General features: G+C 42.3%; 1 protein-coding gene across 2 annotated transcripts in view; it reads left to right on the top strand.

Moving 5' to 3' along the window:
- FLRT2 (fibronectin leucine rich transmembrane protein 2) overlaps positions 1–10,247 on the top strand; it is a 113,756-nt gene extending 103,509 nt beyond the window's left edge. For both annotated transcript variants that reach the window (XM_045288002.1, XM_045288001.1), the window contains exon 2: positions 1,691–10,247. In XM_045288002.1, coding sequence (XP_045143937.1) covers positions 2,090–4,072 — 1,983 coding nt within the window. In that variant the 5' untranslated portion in view covers positions 1,691–2,089 and the 3' untranslated portion in view covers positions 4,073–10,247. The remainder of the gene's footprint in view (positions 1–1,690) is intronic.
- Positions 10,248–21,573: the final 11,326 nt, after the last annotated feature.

Here is a 21,573-nt window from a genome sequence, read left to right as displayed (position 1 = left end):
AATGACAGCCGTTGAAAGATGAAGTTGTGCTCCCGAGCATCCGGATCTGTTTCTAACAAATTCTCAGGCCAGGCTGCTGCTGCTGCTGCTGGGTCAGGAACTGCACTTGAGCAGCACAGGATAGGGGCCATTGAGATGATTTGGAAGCAGAACTCGGGATCATGTTCACGTCTTTAGCATGGTACTCTTTTCCTGCACATCATCTAATTGCATTAAAAACTCTTCTCTGAACACTGAGGGAGATTTCTTCTGGCAGGGTTGGACCATTACAGTGACAAAACACATATTTGGAAGTGTTTGGTTTTTTTTAATTAAAGTTGCATCATAAAGAATCTTAAAAAAGATTCTTTATAAAGAATCACACCATCTGAAAGGTTTTTGGTTTTTTTAGGTTACTAAACAATAAAAATGAATTCTACCATTTCTTATTGCTAATGGCATTTTTTAAGATGGAATATAGTCTTCTAAATTATAGAACAAATTCCCAATGTCATTGATGCTTAAATATCATTTACAGTTGTTTTTCTTTTAATCATGTTTCTAAAGATAGCTAAGGGGAAATTTTGTTCAAATCGTTCCTGTGTATCCTTAGAAATAAATTGTTTCAATTTCTGTGTACTGGTGAGAATTAAAGACTCACAGCTTGCCATGTCCTGTCATGCCAGCTTATTTTGTAAGGAAATCAAATCTGGCACCTTTCAATTAGCTCCTTTACGTCTCTAATATAAAAACAGATGGAAAAAGTTCTGGAGCAAGGAGGATGATTATGATCTCTGGACTGCCTTTACTTCCCCAACTGTGCCTTCTGTCAGTTCATTTACTTAAAGTCCTTCATTAGAGCAAGAAAACACTTGCTGGTGAAGGGTAGTGGTGTTGAACTGTAATGTGTATTCCCCGTCATGGGCTTGGCAACTCTTAAAGGAACACAGTGGTATATCTTGATCTGACTGGAACTCCACAAAGAGGGGCCCCATGTACATGGGCCCTAGGCTGGTGAGGGTAACTTGCTAATATTATATTTTGGAGGAAGATGAGCATAGTATTAATATAGATCTGGACCAGAGACAGGTCAAAAGGGCGCATCTTCTAAATGGCTCTGTCAATCCCTGTCTTGCATTTATTTTAAGTATTAGCATTTCCATACTTTTACATTTTTATGAGTTGTTCAGTTTCCATCTTGAAAGCCGACCAAGAGAATGTAAAGGTGTGCACATTTGATTCCCTAGATGTTGGACACGCAAATGGATCCTGCCTATATGTTTGTGGATCGTCTGGAGGTTACTGTTTGGTTATCTTTTGAAGATCCTCTCTCAGTCACCCCCATTAAGGCATTGCCGACTCACAGTGACTCTATAGGACTGGGTAGAAAGGCCCTTATGAGTTTCCAAGCCTGTAACTCTATACATTTATAGAAAGCACCATCTTCTTCTCACAGAGCACCTGGTGGTTCGAACTGCTGAATTAGCAGCCCACCACATTACCAATAAGCCGCCAGATCTTTCCTCATCCGTTTCTCCAGTACCTTGTGAAGTACGCCATTGAGATTTAGAGTATCATTGAATGCCAGTCTCTGATCAGTCCAAACGTCGTCCATGAGTCCAAAGTGTTCACAGCTCTTGAAAACAGCAGTCATGTCGGGACAGCTTCCATCGCTCCGTCAACTGATTCTTTTCTCTCTTCTTTCTTACAGCAGTTCACAGATTGAATTTAATCAAGAAGTTCACAGACCGATTGAACCTGGCCTGCACGGCGACAGAAGAAGGGAGTGCTGCCTGCCCACTCGGCTCCTCTTGACCGCTGAGCGCGGAGCATCAGCCGTGGCCTGCGTGGGAAACCCTCTCCAGTGGCTCGTTTCGCACATGGAGGACAGCGGCACCGAGGACAGCACAGGCTGACAGGACCGGGCAAGGTCGGCTGGAAGATTACTTTCCCCTAAGCCTTCGGGACTTTCCTTCCAGCCGGAGCTGTGGACTTACACAGAACCCACCCGTTGGTTTGGGTTTTGCTATCTGGGTTCTTCATTTGGTCATTTTCTTTTCTCGTTTTTTCTTTTCCTCATCACATTATTTTTTATTTCCTTCCCTCAGACATGGGCCAACAGACCATCAAGTGGCCCAGCCCTGGGGCTTTTTTCCTGAAATCTTGGCTTCTTGTTGCCCTGGGCCTGTTGGCACAGGTGCCAACCCCCCTGGCGTGCCCCAGCGTGTGCCGCTGTGACCGGAACTTTGTCTACTGTAATGAGCGCAGCTTGACCTCAGTGCCTCTTGGGATCCCGGAGGGCGTAACCGTACTCTACCTCCACAACAACCAAATCAATAATGCTGGCTTTCCTGCGGAACTGCACAGCATACAGTCGGTCCACACCGTCTACCTTTACGGCAACCAACTGGATGAGTTCCCCATGAACCTGCCCAAGAACGTGCGAGTTCTCCATCTGCAGGAAAACAACATCCAGACCATTTCCCGGGCCGCGCTCGCCCAGCTCTTGAAGCTGGAGGAGCTGCACTTGGATGACAACTCGATATCCACGGTGGGGGTGGAGGACGGGGCCTTTCGGGAGGCGATCAGCCTCAAGTTGTTGTTTTTGTCCAAGAATCACCTGAGCAGTGTGCCCGTGGGCCTGCCCGTGGACCTGCAAGAGCTGAGAGTGGATGAAAATCGAATCGCCGTCATCTCAGACATGGCCTTCCAGAACCTGACGAGTCTGGAGCGTCTGATTGTGGACGGGAATCTCCTGACCAACAAGGGCATTGCCGAAGGCACCTTCAGCCATCTCACCAAACTCAAGGAGTTTTCCATCGTCCGGAATTCGCTTTCTCATCCCCCTCCCGATCTGCCAGGTACACATCTGATCAGGCTCTATCTGCAGGACAACCAGATAAACCACATCCCCTTGACGGCCTTCTCGAATCTCCGCAAGTTGGAACGGCTGGACATCTCCAACAACCAACTGCGAGTGTTGACTCAAGGGGTCTTTGACAACCTCTCCAACCTGAAGCAGCTCACGGCTCGGAATAACCCTTGGTTCTGTGACTGCAGTATTAAGTGGGTCACGGAGTGGCTCAAGTACATCCCTTCCTCTCTCAATGTGCGGGGTTTTATGTGCCAAGGGCCTGAGCAAGTCCGGGGGATGGCCGTCAGGGAGCTGAATATGAATCTGTTGTCGTGCCCCACCACCACCCCGGGCCTGGCTCTCTTCACCCCCGCCCCCAGTATGGCCTTGCCAACCACCGAGCTTTCCACACTCCCTGTTCCAACCCCGAGCCGAAGCAATATGCCTCTAACTCCGACCACGTCCAAGCTCCCCACCATACCCGACTGGGATGGCCGAGAGAGGGTGACCCCGCCCATTTCTGAACGTCTTCAGCTCTCCATCCTTTTTGTGAATGACACCTCCATTCAGGTCAGCTGGCTTTCTCTCTTTACTGTGATGGCGTACAAGCTCACATGGGTGAAAATGGGCCACAGTTTAGTGGGCGGCATTGTTCAGGAGCGCATCGTCAGTGGTGAGAAGCAACACCTGAGTTTGGTGAATTTGGAGCCCAAATCCACCTATCGGATCTGTTTAGTGCCACTGGATGCTTTTAACTACCGAGCTGTGGAAGACACCATTTGCTTGGAGGCGACCACCCACGCCTCCTATTTGAACAATGGCAGCAACACGGCTTCCAGCCACGAGCAGACAACTTCCCACAGCATGGGCTCCCCCTTTCTGCTGGCAGGCCTGATCGGGGGCGCGGTGATCTTTGTGCTCGTGGTCTTGCTCAGCATCTTTTGCTGGCACATGCACAAAAAGGGGCGCTACACCTCCCAGAAGTGGAAATACAACCGGGGCCGGCGGAAAGACGACTACTGTGAGGCAGGCACCAAGAAGGACAACTCCATCCTAGAGATGACCGAAACCAGTTTTCAGATCGTCTCCTTAAATAACGATCAGCTCCTTAAAGGAGATTTCAGACTGCAGCCCATTTACACCCCAAACGGGGGCATTAATTACACAGACTGCCATATCCCCAACAACATGCGCTACTGCAACAGCAGCGTGCCCGACCTGGAGCACTGCCACACGTGACAGCAGCCAGAGGCTCGGCGTCGGCCCAGGCAGACAGAACACCTCTGAAGGACACACACGTGTGTGCACAGAAAGACACGCGAATTACATTTGATAAATGTTACACAGATGCATTTGTGCATTTGCATACTCTGTAATTTATACGGTGTACTATATAATGGGATTTAAAAAAAAGTGCTATCTTTTCTATTTCAAGTTAATTACACAGTTTTTGTAACTCTTTGCTTTTTAAATCTTAAAAAAACAAAAAACAACTAGTTGCTGAAGTACTGTACAGGGTGGTACAATGAGAACCCAGCGCCAAGGCAAAAGAACGAGTGATTCTTCCTTCTGATGCGCATTAACCACTTGGCTGTCGAAGCTGACAGAGTACATTCCTTCCCCAGAGCCAGTGGTCAGATGAAAGGGCCGTTTGGCATGGACTCACCAGGGTACGAGAAGTAATATGCCTAAAGGCAGAGATGGCCCAGATCATGCCAGGCTATTCCTTTTGTGTCCTGGTCCAGAAGAGAAGTAGTAAATTCCCCAGTAGAAGTGAGGTGGTGGTTCCCCTGGTTAGACCCAGTGCAGAGGACAAAGCGAGCATCGAGCGGAAGCCAGGTCCGTGACAGAAGGTGACCCAACCTGGCAGAATCAAGAGAATGAGAGCAGATTTAACAAGACCTTAAAGTCCGGGTGATGGCTTTCTGCCTGGGAACTTAAAATAAAAAAAATCACTCCTATTGCTTCCCTGGCCCTCTCTGATAACAGAGATAGTGACCCGAGTCTGACTTTGATTGTCTTCAGGGACAGGCAGAATGTTCCAGCAAGAAAATTCCCTTTTAAAGTGTTATTATTCAAATCATATGTCAGGTTGAATCAAATTCAACAGAGATATATTCTAGAATACTTTTTTTAGAAGAGCCTAATAAAATAATGGGAAGAATTATATTGAATGGAATTATTTTTGATAATGAGAATTATTTGAGTAGATTCACCAAGGCTATGTCAACATGATATTTAGACTTAACAAGTGATCAGTGTTTGGAATTTACTAAAACAACTTGTTATTTAAAAATTATTGGCATCATTTAGACAAGAACAACTAAATGGTTCTATTAGACAACATCAGCAGATTTCTATTGGTGTCATGTTGAAATAGCTTGAATTAATACACCCCACTCCCACCCCTCACAGGCAAATTGTTGTCTTCCAATCACCCCGAACTTCTTTTTATATATATATATATATTATGATTAGTTGTTTATGCTACATTTGTTCCCGCCCCTCTCTTCTCAGTATTTCAAAGAAAATTAAGAATGCCAGTGCCAGTATGGGTTACACAAAATATCCATATACACTTATATATTTTAAAATGCCTACTAATTTTCACTGCTAATGCTTTATAAGGACACATCTGAGCTGGCTGAAATGATGATGTGGTGTTTTTATTGTTTTTTTTTCGGGGGTGGGGGGCGTTGTCTGTTTGATTTTTAAAGCAATACTTGATTTTCCACCTTGGACTGACTTTGATCCAGTGCCATGCTTGAGATTTCATGTATTCCTTTTCAACCTGAGATGTTCCTCTTCTTCAGAATTTGTGGAGGGCTAATCAGTCTGCTATTAGCAAGACAACAAGAGAACAAAGCAGGAGCTGGAGGTGGGGGGAGGCAGGTGCCCCTCCTGTTGGCAGAGCAGGGCCTGGAGCAGAAATTCCAGGAAGAGAGGCAGGTTCAATTTCAGCTTAATTCTAGATGTTTCTGAAGCAATGTCCATGTTCAGCAAGCATGTATAATTTACTCAGTTTCCTCCTTTAGGCGTAGAAGGGCTATAGATCACATATGTTATCTAAAAGATGCATCCTTGCACAGAAGAAGTTTTCTTTCATCAAATTTAAGCATTTCGTCTGTGGGTATGATCTTTTCCTAGGGCCGTTATTGGAGGGATCCATGAAGGAACGATCACATGCTTCTTGTTTTCTTTCTGTTTATAATTATCTTTTGAACGAAATAAAACTGTGATGTGTCTTCTTTGTAAAAGCTTAGGTATAAAATGCTATGCAAGTTTTTCTTTATAGTAAGAGCTTTATTTTCTTTAATAATGTCATGCTCCTCCCCCAACTCAATATGGTTACCTCTCTGATCCCCCAAAAGAAGTTGAAAATATAGTGAAGCTATAATGTTGCCAACACAAGAATTGAAAGTGTGCAGTTAATGAGGCTGAAATTAGTCATGAACTCATGTGAAGTAGTTCAAAAGGGACTAGCTTCCATATCCATGGCCTAGGGAGTCTGACTCTTGCCTGTGTAGAGTCACAGACGTAGGGATGACACAGACTGGCGTGGTGATCAGTGCAGCAGGATGTAATCTAAAGTTCAGAACAGTGACACAGGCTTTTGTGTACCTGGCTTGATAATCTTTTTCACAGTACGCTTACCCTTGTTGTGGCACTGAAACTGTGTTTAAATGATGGTACTTTGACTTTGGAGGATTTATTGGCACAGGGGTGGGGGTGGGGATCTTTTTCTGTTACCAATACAATAATCATTCTACTTTATTTGCATTTATGTAGTTACCCCGAAGCAGGAATTTGGGCTGCTAAAATCTTTTACTTCGGGCCTAAAAGAGTATGGTTGGCGCCTCTCCTTTAGTGACTTTTTGTGGGGGCCACAGAATGAGTGGAGAATGGTTAGCGTGGTCTGCAAGGGTTCAGTCATTCAGAGGCATGCCCGAACCAATCCACTCTAGTAACAAACAGGCTTTATGTTGATCATGTATTCACAGCACGACAAAAGTCTGCTCAAATTAACACGTTTCCCATTTTTAACAGCAGACCTAGCTAGAAAGCACAGTGTCTTCTGTGTCTTATGAAAATGGCTGAACAACTCTCGGTGGTGAATTATGCTCTGATTGGCATCTTTGCTGAGGCAATGGATTTTGCTGACATGCTGCATTTGGGTCTCTCTTGCTGTCATTTCTCAGCACCCCGAGATGGTCAATCGAGAGACGGGTTGAAGGTGCAAGCTGGAGCCATGAGATGAAGCCATGCACATTGCCTTTTAATGAGCTTCATGCTGCCAGACCAAGTGATGTGATTTCAGACCATCTGTGTTTGCACTCAGAGCTAGGTCATTCACTGCACAGAGGAAATTCTAAAAGGAAATTCACTTATGATCATTGCCCCTCCATTCATACTCAAGAGTGGCTGTTAATACCCTCTCTTTGGGGAGATGTTTAGTCATGGGGAGTCCATGGGCTTCCTTCAGATAGTGTCTATGAGTTAATCGCCCATTGCATAGGACAATCATAGCCAGAGACAAACGGAGCGTTCCCTGCCAATTGACCTTATGTTTCTGATGATGACACTTTAATAGAACACAATCTCCCACCTGAGAAACAAGGCAACTTCCAATTCTCTGGATGTTTGTTGAAAATCACCCCTCCCCGCCCCCCCCCCCAAGTCCCCTATAGTATAAGATGACCTGTCTGGTAAAAAGTATTCATGAAGTAGTTCATATCACAGTTCCACTCCTAGTAGTGCAGATCATAATGGTCCTAATCTTACCAGAGGAGCCTGAACTTCCTTCCCCACTGGAGAAGACTTAAGCAAAGCTTCCATTTAAAACCCAAAGCCACAGTGTTGCCACCCAGGGGGGGGGGGGCAAAGGAGGGCAATTGCTGCACTTGCTCAACTCCAGCCAGAGTGTCGTTTTGGACAGTGAAGTGGAATTTCCATTACTTCATTTTCTCTAGCTTCTAGCAGAAGGTCATTAAGAGCTTATTTTAGCACTGGGGAATGGCCATTGACTCGCAACTGACCATCTCAGCTGCGTGAGAAAATGAAGCCACAGGGGGAGAAACCCACTCATAAACACACAGGCTCCGGCATCCCCACCGGCCTTGCCAGATGCTCCAACTTACCCACTTCCTGCATTTCGTCATCACAATGGAAAGGCAAGATTACAGGCAATGGGGGTAGTTGTCACGACTTTGAGGGAAAAATAGTACACATGTGATACCCTTGTTCTAAAAGATCAGATTCTTTGCCTATAGTTCTTTCCATCCCTCCCCACACACCCCTTTCCTTTTCCAGCAGTGCACCCACTAGAAGAGCACAAAGCAAAGCGGTTTTTAAATTAGCATACACACACACACACACACACACACACACACACACACACACGGACGTTTGTAGCGGTGTCCATGGATGTATTGTAACCATTGTGAGGCCAGGTGAAGGTGTCACCCCTGTATGTCCCTGTCGGGATCAGTGTATAGTCTCTGAAAGTGGAACTTGATGCTCTGTGATTGTTTGAACCATCTTGATTTGCTTCTGATTTGTGTTTGGCGAAGTCACTGACAGGGGCTGGAAGATTCGACTTCACAAGTCTCCGGAGACTTACCGTGTGGCACACTTTGTTAATTGCAGACTTCGCTCTACACTCTACAGTACCTTGTTGATATATTCAGTAAAAGCTTATTTTAAAAGAAAACCACAGTGTGTTTATCTGAGTAAGTTCATTGGGAGACAGCCAACACTCGTTTTCAGATACATGGTATTCTGAAAGAGAACCAAGATGCTTCGTAATATGGGCATGAAGAATAGCCTAGGATTTTCACTTTCTTCACTAAGAAGACAACTCTTTTCCTAAGTTTGTGACACTCCCAACCCCCTTTTTAATGGGGGGAGGGAGGGTAATGGAATTTATGTACAGCCCTCAAGTTTTTTTTCCATTTTCCAAATAAACTGTGTGCTCTTCTGAATAACTTTCCAATATAACATACAAACACAGTGCACATATCTCTTTTTGTACTTATACAATTTATGTGTAGGATATAGAAAATACCAATATATTAATTACTCTATCAGAATAGTCTCTTCCCATTTAATAATATGCACCATTGGTTTTAAGTATCAATTTTCTTGCAGAATTCTTCTGGTCCTTTTCTACTTCAGACTTTAAAATAGCCAATTCACTTAGACTATCAATGGCACCAATATCTACCCATGAACGTGTATCTCTTCATAAGCTTAAGTTTGACATTGGAGTCGTTGCACATGATTTTCAAGGCTCCTTTTTCCCTAACCATTCCTGATAGTTTCACTAGTAATAATATATTTGACAGAGATTGATTCCAGAATAAAACCATGGCATTTCAATTACCAAGTATTAATTACCCTTGGAATCTTTTTTAAAAAAAATTAACCATGAAAGTAGTGGGAACAAGTGATTCATAATACATCTGGGGATTTTATATTAAATAATGGCCATCCTTGTCTTGGCTAATGTTGCCAAGATTTACAAATGCTACTCAACAGATACCAGACCCTATGTCAAAGAATATCCTGCTTGCAGAAGAACTTATGAAGCTGTTACTGTCATGGTCCAAGCACTGGGCTAAATTCATCAGTCACACAGAAAAACAAAATACAGGCTTACCGATTCAACTGTGTCTTCTATTCCACCAAAGCCTAGGAAATGTATGTTGAACCACTGCATTTACTCATCTCCTTCAAGGCTGCCATGTTAGGTTCTGTTGGGAAATCCAACAACAACAACAATTGACAGCGCCTCTGGAGCACATGGGTCATGTGATAAACTTGTTCTAATACATCCCTGCATCGCAGAACCCCTGCAATAACTTCATAGTCTTCAAACTAAACGAAATAGGGTATAGCTAGGGCATCGAATGTATTGGTAAGGATGAGGATGCATTTATTTGCCTTCTATATTGCATGATCTTGACTTTGGATACATGACCTATAAAGTGATAGTGCAACGATAAAGTGACTCAAGTTTATTACAATTTCAAAAGTGTACCAACCAAGCAAAAGATTAGCGATTGAATTTGGTAAATAATGCGGCATTCCTTAAATGTTTGTTGGGCACTAGAATGGCAATCAGTCTAACATAATGAAAGTGACACCTGTCACATTTATTAAGCATTTTATATGTAAGCCTCTATTCAAAATGCTGTGACTCACCTGATCTCATTTGTCTAAAATGCCCTTGTGTGGATGCATTCTCTCATTTTCTCATATTCTAAGACCCATCCTCAAGAGAAATGAAGGAGCTGGTCCTTGATTTAAAAACGTGTATATGTCAAAGTCAGAATTTAACCGCAAGCACAACTCCATGGATTTTTAAAAAAATTGTTTTCCTGCCTCTTAATAAATTCACTCACATTAAGACGAACTAGTGTTCAAGATTTGTCATGCTTACAGATTTTTGATATGGAGGGTATGACCTTTCACATCGATGCATATTTTAATTGGTTTTTAAAAGAATGATAAACGTTTTATTTTAAATGTCAATAATACATACTTAGGTTCTTTTGGTTAGTCTATATCTTTTCATCCTCTCTTCCAGTAAATTTTTGACACCCCCACATCTATGTCTTTAGAGATTCTGTTTTGTGCTTATGGGAAGACTGAGCATTAATCTGATTTTAGATAGAATGAGGATCTGTCTACACCACATTGTGATAAGAGAGAGCTATGAAAAGGAATGGAGGCTGTTTACCTTTAGTGATGCCTCAGGTTTCTGACCGGAGAGGTTGCTCTGTGATGGAGATTCCCACGGAAGCGTTCCACGTGTCATCTATGAGGCCATTAGAAACTGGCTTCTGAAGTCACCTGTTTTTTTGCCAACACTAGCAGAATAGTTCACTTTAGAGGACAGCCACTCCAAAAACCTCGCTGCCATCCGGAGAATCCGACGCAGGGTTGTCTGGGTGTTTTGCATTCATTATGCTGCAATTTAAGGAGCAGATATTTCAGTGATAGACACCAAACCAGATGTCATCTTAGCAAACATACCCGGCGATCTCCCTACGTGTCAGTCTTTAGGGTATGAAATTAGATGGCTTTTTTCAGAACATCCTTAGGAGAATACTTAGTGACATAATAAAACTCATCTTGGGCCAATTGTTTTATCAAATGTCCAAGTGCTGGCTCTCAAAGTGTACTTTGGACCTTTGTTGTCTTGGTTTTGTTCCCATGTTGAAAATACTCACTGAAGCCTGGGAAGTTTGGATGCAGAACATCTTGTTCAGGAGAGTTAAGCTGTACCATCATTTCCAACCCCACATATCCCCAGGGAGCATCTGGTCTTCAACACTGGTCCCAGGCTATTCCAGCCTCTTGGCCACCTACTTTGAAGACCATCTTTCTGCATTTCAATAACTAGCCATTTATCCCTGCTACTTCCAGCACTTAGATGGAGAGCTTTTAATCATAGGCCTCAGGCTTTCTGTCTTTCTCATAGGGTTACTCTCCAAACTCTGCCATGGAGTGGACTGGGAAGAACTGCCCCTGTGGATTTCTAAGACCTCACAGGAGTAGAAAGCCTCATCTTTCTCCCTGGGAGTGGCTGATGGTTTCCAACTGCTCATCCTGTAGTTGGCAGCCTAACTCATAATCTCTAGCCAACAGCAAACGTTCGGTGATTGGTATTTCAAATCCACCTTGAGGAGATTTACTTAAAAAAATCCCTCAACAACACAACAACAAAATTCCCCGGATTTTCAAATCCCAGGGAGCACAGTTCTGCTCTGACAGGCCTCTCCTTGGTTAAGCTGTTCCCTCAAAAGCCTCCTCTCCATTCTACAGGCCCAAGAGAAAGCATGCCTGATGTTGACACTTTGTTCAAAAGATTACATTGCCACAGGGTGGAATTTAAATTTGTTGTATTAACTAGAGGTTCAGTTTCCATCCCCCCGCCCCCCCCACACACACAGCCCACACACTCTCACCCCTGCCATGATGCTCCCTCACATTCCTTAACTGCTGCCTTCTTGTGAATCATGTGCTCTAGATTAGATACACAAGTATATTTAAAATAAACAACAGCCTTTCAGTCTAGCTGCCAGAGATGCCAACCTTAAACTAAAAATAGTAAATAAAAGACAAGTGGAAACCCATATGCTGTCTAGTCAATTCCACCTCTTGGGGACCCTTTGTGCTGTAGTGGGTGCCCTGGATGTCTCAGAGCTGTGCCACCGACGATGCAGATAGCCATCTTCAGATGGACTAGAACCTCCAAACTTGGGATAATCGAATGCTTCCCTGTTTGCACCACACAGAGAATTTTGAATTATGTGTAATCAACTTTGTGCAAAAGCCACAAGACACTTTTTAGGAGAAGATGCTTTTTATACTTTACCGACAGGTTCACGTCTCTGAGACAATTTGAAGAATAGCTTACAAAGAGAGATCCTGAAGGTTTGCCTTGCAATAAAACATCACCACCATGAAATACCACCAAGCACTGGTCGACACTAAGTCAAACAGCTAGTCAAAATGAATTCCTCCCATATCAAACGCAGAAAGAGGGAGCCCTGGCAGTGTGGTGGAGTCCATGCTGGGCTGTCAGCGGCAAGGTCTGCCATTTGAACCCACACCACCAGCCCCACTGGAGAAAGAAGGATCTCTGCTCCTGTAAAACTTTACCACCTCTGACACCCCAAGGGCCTGTTCTACTCTGCCACACGGGGTCACTATGAGTCAGAATGGCTGGACAGCCTCGAGTTATAAAGCCATAGGAGATTTCAGCCCCATTTCCTACATCAGCAGTGTTCTGTGGAGCAGTGATTTTTCATTGAATCATATTTTATACCCAAGCCACAGGAGAGTGCCCTACATCAATTAAAAGGGTACCCTTGATGGCTACCATGAGATAACAGTCTACCCTGTCAATGGCCTTCCAGTAAATTAGGAGACGGTGTAGCTGGATGGTTATCGAGCACATAGACTTGAAATCAGGTTGAATTGTTTTGTCAGTTGCGATTCACCTGTCAATTGACTGGCAATAGCTTACAATATATGGACATCGGGTTCTTCTTCCTCAAACGTTCACAATTATGCTCAGCACACGTGGTGGTATCACAAATGAAAACAGCTCAAGCAGCTGACATAGTGGTGTGTGGCAATACGGAGTGAATAGAGAGATAGAGGTACAGACTAAGGGTCAACTTTATTGGATGAGAAGCAAGTATCAAACTTCTGAATATTAAGAACAGAATTACGTGTAACATCATCTATATAAAGGTCATCAGCATCCACAATTACAAATAAACATACGACCAGGACCAACATGGTTCCGACAGGGATTTTCCCACAATCCTTTTTATTTCCTGGAAAAGTTTGGGTCAGTGAGATGTACAGGGTCACCCTGAATCACATCAGGTCCTTTGGAGCTGTTGACTAGAAAAAGCATCGACTGCTTATTAGTATGGTGTATTTCCTTTCTCATCCTGTAGAGTATCCAGAAATGTAATTATTGCTGATCATTCGGGAAATGCTCAGCATCAAATGAACCTCGCACATCAGTTTAGAAGACACTGGCGGATTAAAACATTCGGACACTCAAGATAACATTCTTTTAATTCAATGTTTTCTTTGGAAAACGGTGGTTTTATTTCATTCCTGTCCACCACCAACCATGGAGTCGACACCCATTCTTGGGTGGCAGATTGTAGCCACCAAATGGGAGATCATTTGCGTGGCTCTGCAATACAGATGTGATAGCCTGCCAGCTGCTGCACTGAGACTTTTTTTCAATTAATGTCATTCTGAATTTTGTAATCTGGCAGTTATTAAGAGGCACGCATCCTACTCAAATGGGAAGAGCTGTTGTTCTGGATGCGTCCTGCCTGTTGAAGTTAACATAATCGGACAGCGGCTCTCTCCTTGGGGTCTCTGGTGTCATTCTGTTCCTTTTGTCTTCACCTGCTCAATCCAAGCAGAAGTTCAGCTGCTTGGATGCTGAAAAAGGGAAAAAGATGGGCCTTTTCCTCTATTGCTTGGCTGTGTGGATTAATTGGCATCAGGGCAGTTCTTTGGCAGATATGAATCAATACCAGTATGCTTTGGGTCTATAGCCAATTTCTGTTCTGTTTTGACCAGTGTGTGTTTTGATAGGCTATCCCCCAGCTCTGTCTCTTGTTAAATATTTTACATAGCAGTTCTCATTAGTGGAAATACGGTTCTGAATCCAGGTTCTGAAATAAAGGAGACCCAGGAAGTGAGTTGCATTAGAATAGAGGCCAGTCACACATGGCAGAGTAAACTGCATTATCTAGAGGACTATAGCCCACTGGGTGAAAAGCTGAATTATTGAAACATGATGAGCCCCTCTAATTATGAATTCAAAGAACTCTTAGGCTGATTCATATCTCTGTTCCAACTCTTACTTGTCTTGGGCTTTGGGTACTTTCTTACTTTTGTTTCTTATCTCTAAGTGCAAACCACTCTGCCTCGCACAATGCCTGGCACCTCACAAGGGCTCAATAAATGCCAGCCGCTTGCTGAAACCATGTGGCGCTGATGGCTACAAGCTGGGACTGGACAGCTCCTGTTAATTAATTGGGCTAATTTGTGTCTTTTATTTTTATAACCTTAAGGACATGGGTATGGGAATAGATACAAGAAGACTTTTAAGCACTGAGTTTCATTAACTTTATTACAAAAACAACCAGGGTTCCATTAGACAGGTTGCTGTTGATGAACACCCAGATCTGACTCACAGGGGCCATATATATATCAAGATGAACGATTGCTCAGTCCTGCACCACCATTCACAGCCTTGCTGGGTCAGAGCCAGCTGCTTCAGCTACTGTGCTAATCCATTTGGTCAAGGGGGTTCTTGTGTTCACCAACCCTTCACTTGTCCAGCAGCAACTGCTTTAAAACCTCTCTGTGAAACCTCTGCTGTGTTCCTTTTAAGCTCTTAGATATAAGAACAGTCAACTCAGTAGGTTTAAAAAGCAATATGTATAATGGTCAAAAGCAGGAATTATGGATTCATCAAACATTTGTGCCTGGGGCATCCTGTTTTATAGCCTTATCCTTTTGTTTCCACAAAGGTAAACTGGTTCCTAATACTTGTGAGGATTCAATGAGGTAATTCATGTCAAATATTCAGTACAATGAGTGGAATTCATTCAAATCAATATGATTAAATAATCATAATGGAGAGAGAAGCACATGAAAATAAAATAAAATCTCATTAATTTAATTACATTTTTCTTCAAATGGAAAAATTTGAGCTATCTTACTAAATAGACATATTTGTAAAATACTTCAAAAAATACTTGATCAAAAATAGATTTCCATACAAGAAATCTTACATGAAACAAGATTATCTTAAATATATTGAGTGCCTTCTCTATCTTTATCTCTTATGTAATAGCTATTAAGCTATAAGTATTCAACAGAAATGTGACAATTCCACCCAGAAAAATACTCAATGATAATTGTAGTTTATGTCTAACAGAATAGAACAGCTTTTAAGACTGGCTCTTCAATTTCCTATCTCTGAACCTTGAAAATGTGTACAATTAAGGGTCTAGAAAATTAGAGGAGTTTTTGGAATAATTAGAGAACAGTGCTTTTTAGAACCTTTAGTAGATTTTTAAAACCTAAGAATTCTACCTGTTAGTACTAGTTTTGTTGGCTTATACCACATACCTGAATATTACAATGAAATATTCTTTTACTAAAGACATATTTGAAATGCAAACTCCCCAATATTTTAGAATAGTCTATTGATTGGTATTTTAAGTGGAAGCTTTTTAATCTTGTTGGAGAGTGACCTTTAGAACTCAGATTGCAATATCACTATGTATTCAGGTCTTTGAAAAGTTTTAATTATGTTTTCTATTCATTAGTTCTTTGGTATGAAATTCTTAGAAGTTCATTAATTTTAAAGGAGAATTTAATAAAATGTAAGCAAATTACTAAAGTAATTATCTAGGTAAAAGTTAGTTACATATTATGTTAAGTTTACAGAAGAAATAATACCATTTTAAAATAGCATCTTATGAAATTATTAATAATATTAAAAACACAAATTTCCTCCTGCCAATTCTAGAACAACACTAATACTATTTTATTACAGATAAATTACATATGAAGTCACTAGAATAAAAATGTTAAAAAAACAATTAATTTTCCAAAGTGGAGGAAATTCAACCTTTTAAAGATGTTTTTGAAAGTTTTCATTTTAATAAAAGCTTTCCCTAATGAATGAATTATTACAAGTCTTCTTTAAAAATTAAACTGAGGAGACAATGAACTCAAAAGATTAAGAAAGAGAGAAATAAAATCTAAACAAAAATGTTTATCCAAAGTTACTAGTACTTTATCTGGCAAAACAAATAAAAAAAACCCCACAAAAATATATACCTTTTGCAGACAAGTGATCCATGTGTGGGCCAATAAATGACGTTCTGGGATAATAAGGAGCCCTGATGGCATAATGGTTAGTAGTTGGGCTGCACTCTGTCAGGTCAGAAGCTGGAAACCACCCCTGGCTCCGAGCGGGAAAGATGGGGCTCTCTACTCCTATACTCAGTGCAATTCAACCATGTCCTGCAGAGTCACCATGAGTCACCATCGACTTGATGGCAGTGAGTTTGTTTTGTTTGTTTTATACATTTTAGGGACAAATAAGCAGCAGGCTTTGAGGGGTGATGAATGAACTCGGTTTAAACAAACATGATTTGAGTACAAGTCAAGCAAACAGTTTCTAGAACATTGATTCTCACCCCTGGGACTCTTAGGTATCGGGGAACAGGGTGATGCTGGCTCAGGTCTGCAGGGGCTGGTTTTTCAAAGTCAATCACCAGGGCTTTCTTCGGAGAAACCTCGGGGTAAACGTTCGCCTTCTGCCTTTGGGTGAGCAGCTGAGTGTGTTGACATTTTGCACCACCCAGGGAATTCACAAATGAAATCAGGTGCGATTTGGAAAATTAAAAAAGAAAATCACATGAGATGATCCTGTGTTAACAAGAAGTTTTAATTATTCATTATTTTTATCAAGTTGGACTATCAGTATTAAAAATGATTCAAGGATACATGACATACAACACAGAGCAAAGAGCATTGACAGCATTCACATATTGGTTCCTTCATACACCATGCCAGGATTAACTTCATGTACCTATTTGATGGTGTGGTTGAAAGGAAATTCATTTTTTCTGCAAAAGGAATACTGCATGGTTTAAAAATCAGAAGAAGTATGCATCAAGGTTATCACTATACTAACTCAATCTGCACATTTACCAAATAATCTGAGATGCTAAACCACATAAAGAAGAATATAGCATCAGGATTGGTGGAAGATGTACTAACAGCCGGCAATATGCAGATCACACAAACTTACCTGCTAAAAGCCAGGAGGTTTTAGAGCATTTGTTGATGCAAAGCAAAGTCTGCAGCCTATGTGAAGTATAGATTACAACTCAATATAAAGAGAACCCAAATGCAGCCAGACCAGTAAGCAACATTGCGATTAATGAAGAAAAGACTGGCGTTGTCAAGGATTTCGTTTTACTTGAGTCTACAATTCTCAATCATGGAGGCAGCAGTGAAGAAATCAAAGGATGTACTGCACTGGGCAAATCTGCTGCGGAAGATTTCCTTAACGTGCTAAAGAACAAGGATGCCGTCTTGAGGTCGAAGATGTGCCTGGCCCAAGCCATGGTATTTTCAGTTGCCTCGTATGCTTATGAAAGTTGGACAATGAATAAGGAAGACTACAGATGACTTTATGCATTTGAATTATGGTGTTGGTGAAGAATATTGAAAGTACTATGGACTGCTAGAAGAACAAACAAGTCTATCTTGGAAGAAGTACCATCAGGATGCTTTTTAAAAGTGATGCATTTAATTGTGTCTCAAGTACTTTGGACATGTTATCAGAAGAGAAGAGTCCCTGGAAAAGGGTGTCATTCATGGTAAGGTAAGGAGAGAGCCAGTGAAAGAGAGGAAGACCCTCCACGAGATGGATTGACACAGTGGCTACAACAGTGGGTTCAAACAAGACAATGATTGTGAGAATGGCACAGGACCACACAGTGTTTCCTTCTGTTGTACATAAGTTGTTATGAGCTAGAACCGACTCAATGACACAAGAAAGCAACAAGGAAAACAACCTCCTCTGCTGTCCGCACTCTCGGCTCTCCGAGCATATGCTTGAAATTCCTATTACTTGAATTCTTTTGAATTATCACATCTTTGTCTAAATATATGCATGTGACCTAGATTTTTAAGAACTGGAGTGATCACTGGTCCTTCTGAGGGCATTTGGGAAGATGGCTGGTTTTTCCATATAGGACAGTTCTTTGCAGGACAGGTGAGTCTGGACAGAGAGGAGAAATGGAAGGGGTTGGCACATGGGAGAACAGGATGGGCCGACACTACCTGGGAACCAGGATTTGAAAGCAGCATCAAAGAGAACAAGTTTTGCCTGTGTGATGATCGCTCCGGGAAGTGATTTAGACAGGTAGCTTCCCTGGATATGCTGAAGCAGATGGCACCTAGGTGCAGCTCTCTTTCCAAGGCTACCTTCACTCAATGAATTATTGGCACAGCAGTCTAGAAACTGGGACATCTTACCCAATTCAAGCAACCCTGTGAGGCTTCATGATGTGCTTCATACTGTGCTGCGGGCTCAAGTTAGGTTTCTTTGAGATTTTTTCATGACTTGACATCTGCTTCTGCCCTGTTCTACCCCCTCCTTGACCCTCTCGAGGTGTGAAATACAAAGAATCTCCTATGCACTAACCTCATCTAAGTTTCTGCTCTCTAGAAGCTCCACCCACCAGATCCTCCTTCCCATTTCTCCTCAATCTTTTTGCAAATGTCTTCAGAGATGGGATTATAATCACATGAAGGTGTGAGATTGAACTCAACATTTTATTTGCTGAACAAAATAAAGTAACACTAAATCATGCTATAATCTCACACTTCTAATAACAGGGATAGGAATGGTACACAAGTCTTTATTATATCGATACACAGAGATCCATATGAGGCTGGTATATTGCTACGTGTCTGTGAAAAATGTATTTTGACTTGTCACTTTCTGATGTTGTCAGATTCTCAAGGAATTTGTGGAATAATGCAATCGGAGTACCCTCATGTATCCAAAAACATATACATTAAAAATCAATACAAAGTGCAAAGAACCAACACAACTCACCTGGTATTCGATTCTTTGAATCTAAGTAAAGCCAAATGTATCAACTGTAGAGTGAAATAAAAGGAGTTGAAAAAATGGTCATCAAACTGATAGACATGTTAGGTCAAATGTCTCCTGTGGATACATGAAAACTAAATAAGTGGGAAAAAAAATCATTGCTGACTGCAGTCTGAACACCAACTCCTCACATTTTGGCTCTCTTGATACTTGATATATAATGACAACTTCAAAAAGGTTCTCAGGCAGAGCCTTTGATGGCAAGGCCACAGGCAGGCCCACAACTGCATCCCAGATGCCTTCTGCAGGTGACCCCAAGTGATAAACATAGGGCCCCAGTGACAACCAGGTCACAGGAGGATTATCGATGGGCCACTGGATGGATACATTCTCCCATTCATGCTCAACATCGGTCAGACCATGGAAGTCCAGAGGCAGCAATGGGTTGGCATGAGAATATAGAGAGGCAGCAGGAAGCCCAATGAAGCCTGAGGTGTCAGGGAGTTCACTGGTGACGAGTGGGAAAGGGGAATAGGGAATGAGACCACGTGGGGTTGTGAGGTCTGAGAAAATGGAGCATGAGTGGGATTTTTACCCTGGGCTAGTGCTGGCAGGGGGTGGGCCATACCAGACTAAAAATACAACCCACAGCCCCCATGGGTTCCATTTCATGGTGTGGGCAATACACAGTGGGGAAGAGGATGGGCCCTGATTTACAAGACCATACACTCCACTCCAGGAGTGATCAGTAGGTGGTGAGTATTGGGTGGGAGCAGATCTGCCATGCGAGGGAAGGAACACGGTGCACAAGAAGGCATATGACTCTAGACTCCTACATAATACTCATCTTCTCAAAGCAATCTGGTCCTTCAGAATTTAATTATTTGGGCAAGTGAGGTTTAGGTGGATTCTGTAACAATTTTTCTCTCTTAATCCACTGATTTTAACTGCTTTTTCAGAGTCCCACAGAGTCCCAGTGGCCTCTGATCCTGGACAAACACAGGTCACCAGTGGAAAGTTATTTATGTGCCCACCTTCTTGTCAAGTTGACAGAATCTTAACAAAAGTAAAGAGAATTTGGATCTCTTTCTGGAGTTACGTATGGTTTTAAAATAAGCAGCTTTGCCTAAAAGCAGTTTATCCATATGGACAAAAGGAAGGTGAGAACTGGATACCACTAGGCATTTGAGGGACCATCTTACTTTCATGTGTGCAAGTAGAAGCACCTCTAGCAATGTTGATACTTCTGTTTCCACTCTCAGCTACTTACTTTTTATAGCCCCCCCCAATAGTGACTGAACAAGTTTCTTAAGCTTCCTCGGACAGTTGCTGAATTATCTGCTGCAATTTTGGATGGGCTTGGCTGTGCTTTGCTGCTGTGGTGTTGGCCTCAACTCAGCTTCCTAGAGACAAGAGTGTATAAATGCAAATTTTGATATGGTCTATATACCTTTATATAGAGATTCTTGTTATCATTATGTATAACACCCATTTTATGCACAGACTAACTGGAATCTCAGAAAGGATTTGCAAAACCCTGACAATAGGAGATGAAATAAGTTTTACAAAAGAGGATTTGGGATTTCAAGTCAGGAGCTTGATGATTCTACATTGACTATACCATTTCCCACGTAGATTTTATTACCGTTATTGCTGTTCTCTAGCTACTTCATTAGTGCTAGCTCTGCGGTGAGCTCAGTTAGTTATGCTGTAGAAGCAGACAGGCACTCTGGAGATGAGCACTTTCTTACCTACACGACAGGTAGTCTCAGATTTGGGCATAACTTAGCGCTATCGCCTATGCTTGCACGTATCTTCATTGTTAATAATGGGCAAGTTGCATCCTCATCCTGACTCATGTCCATGTTGCAGAACATGTCATTCTCAGATGCCCACTTTCAGGTGCTCACTTTTATGTATCATGTTCTAGAACATTGCCACATTTGTAAAAATACTGCTAATTTAAGACAGTGACATCAACAGAAGAGAGGTATTCAACAGACATCAGACCCCACTTACAATGGGCCCGTCATCATTTGGGGACTACCTGCAGGTGTTTTAGAAGGATATCAAGGCACTCAGTAAAGTCATGACCCAACCAACCCACTGACTCCACTTGCAGTCATGCATTTCCCAGATTTCCATTGACTGGTTTTCAATTCTCATAGAACCACAGTCAAGAGATCAAGCAACACACTGTCTTGGGTAAGTGTGCTGCACCAGATCTTGTTAAAGTATTGAAAAGCAAGGTAATTGTAATCACCTTATATGCATGTGAAAATTGGACATCGAATAAGGAAATCCAAAGAATTGATGCATTTGAATTGTGCGGGAGAAGGCTACTGAAAGTACCATGGACTGCTCAAACAACAAACAGATCTGTCTTGGAACCAGTGCAGCCAGAGTATTCTTCAGAGGCAAGGGTGGTAAGACTTTGTCTTCTATACATTGGATATGTTGTCAGGACACAACAGTCCCTGGAGAAAGACATCATGTTTGGTAAAGGTGAGGGGCAGCAGAGGTCAGGCAGGCCCTCAAG

The sequence above is a fragment of the Echinops telfairi genome, unplaced genomic scaffold (genome assembly GCF_000313985.2).
Source record: "Echinops telfairi isolate 266 unplaced genomic scaffold, ASM31398v2 ScPeMD7_18;HRSCAF=68, whole genome shotgun sequence".
Lineage (NCBI taxonomy): Eukaryota > Metazoa > Chordata > Mammalia > Afrosoricida > Tenrecidae > Echinops > Echinops telfairi.
This window is presented reverse-complemented; position numbering and strand designations above follow the sequence as displayed.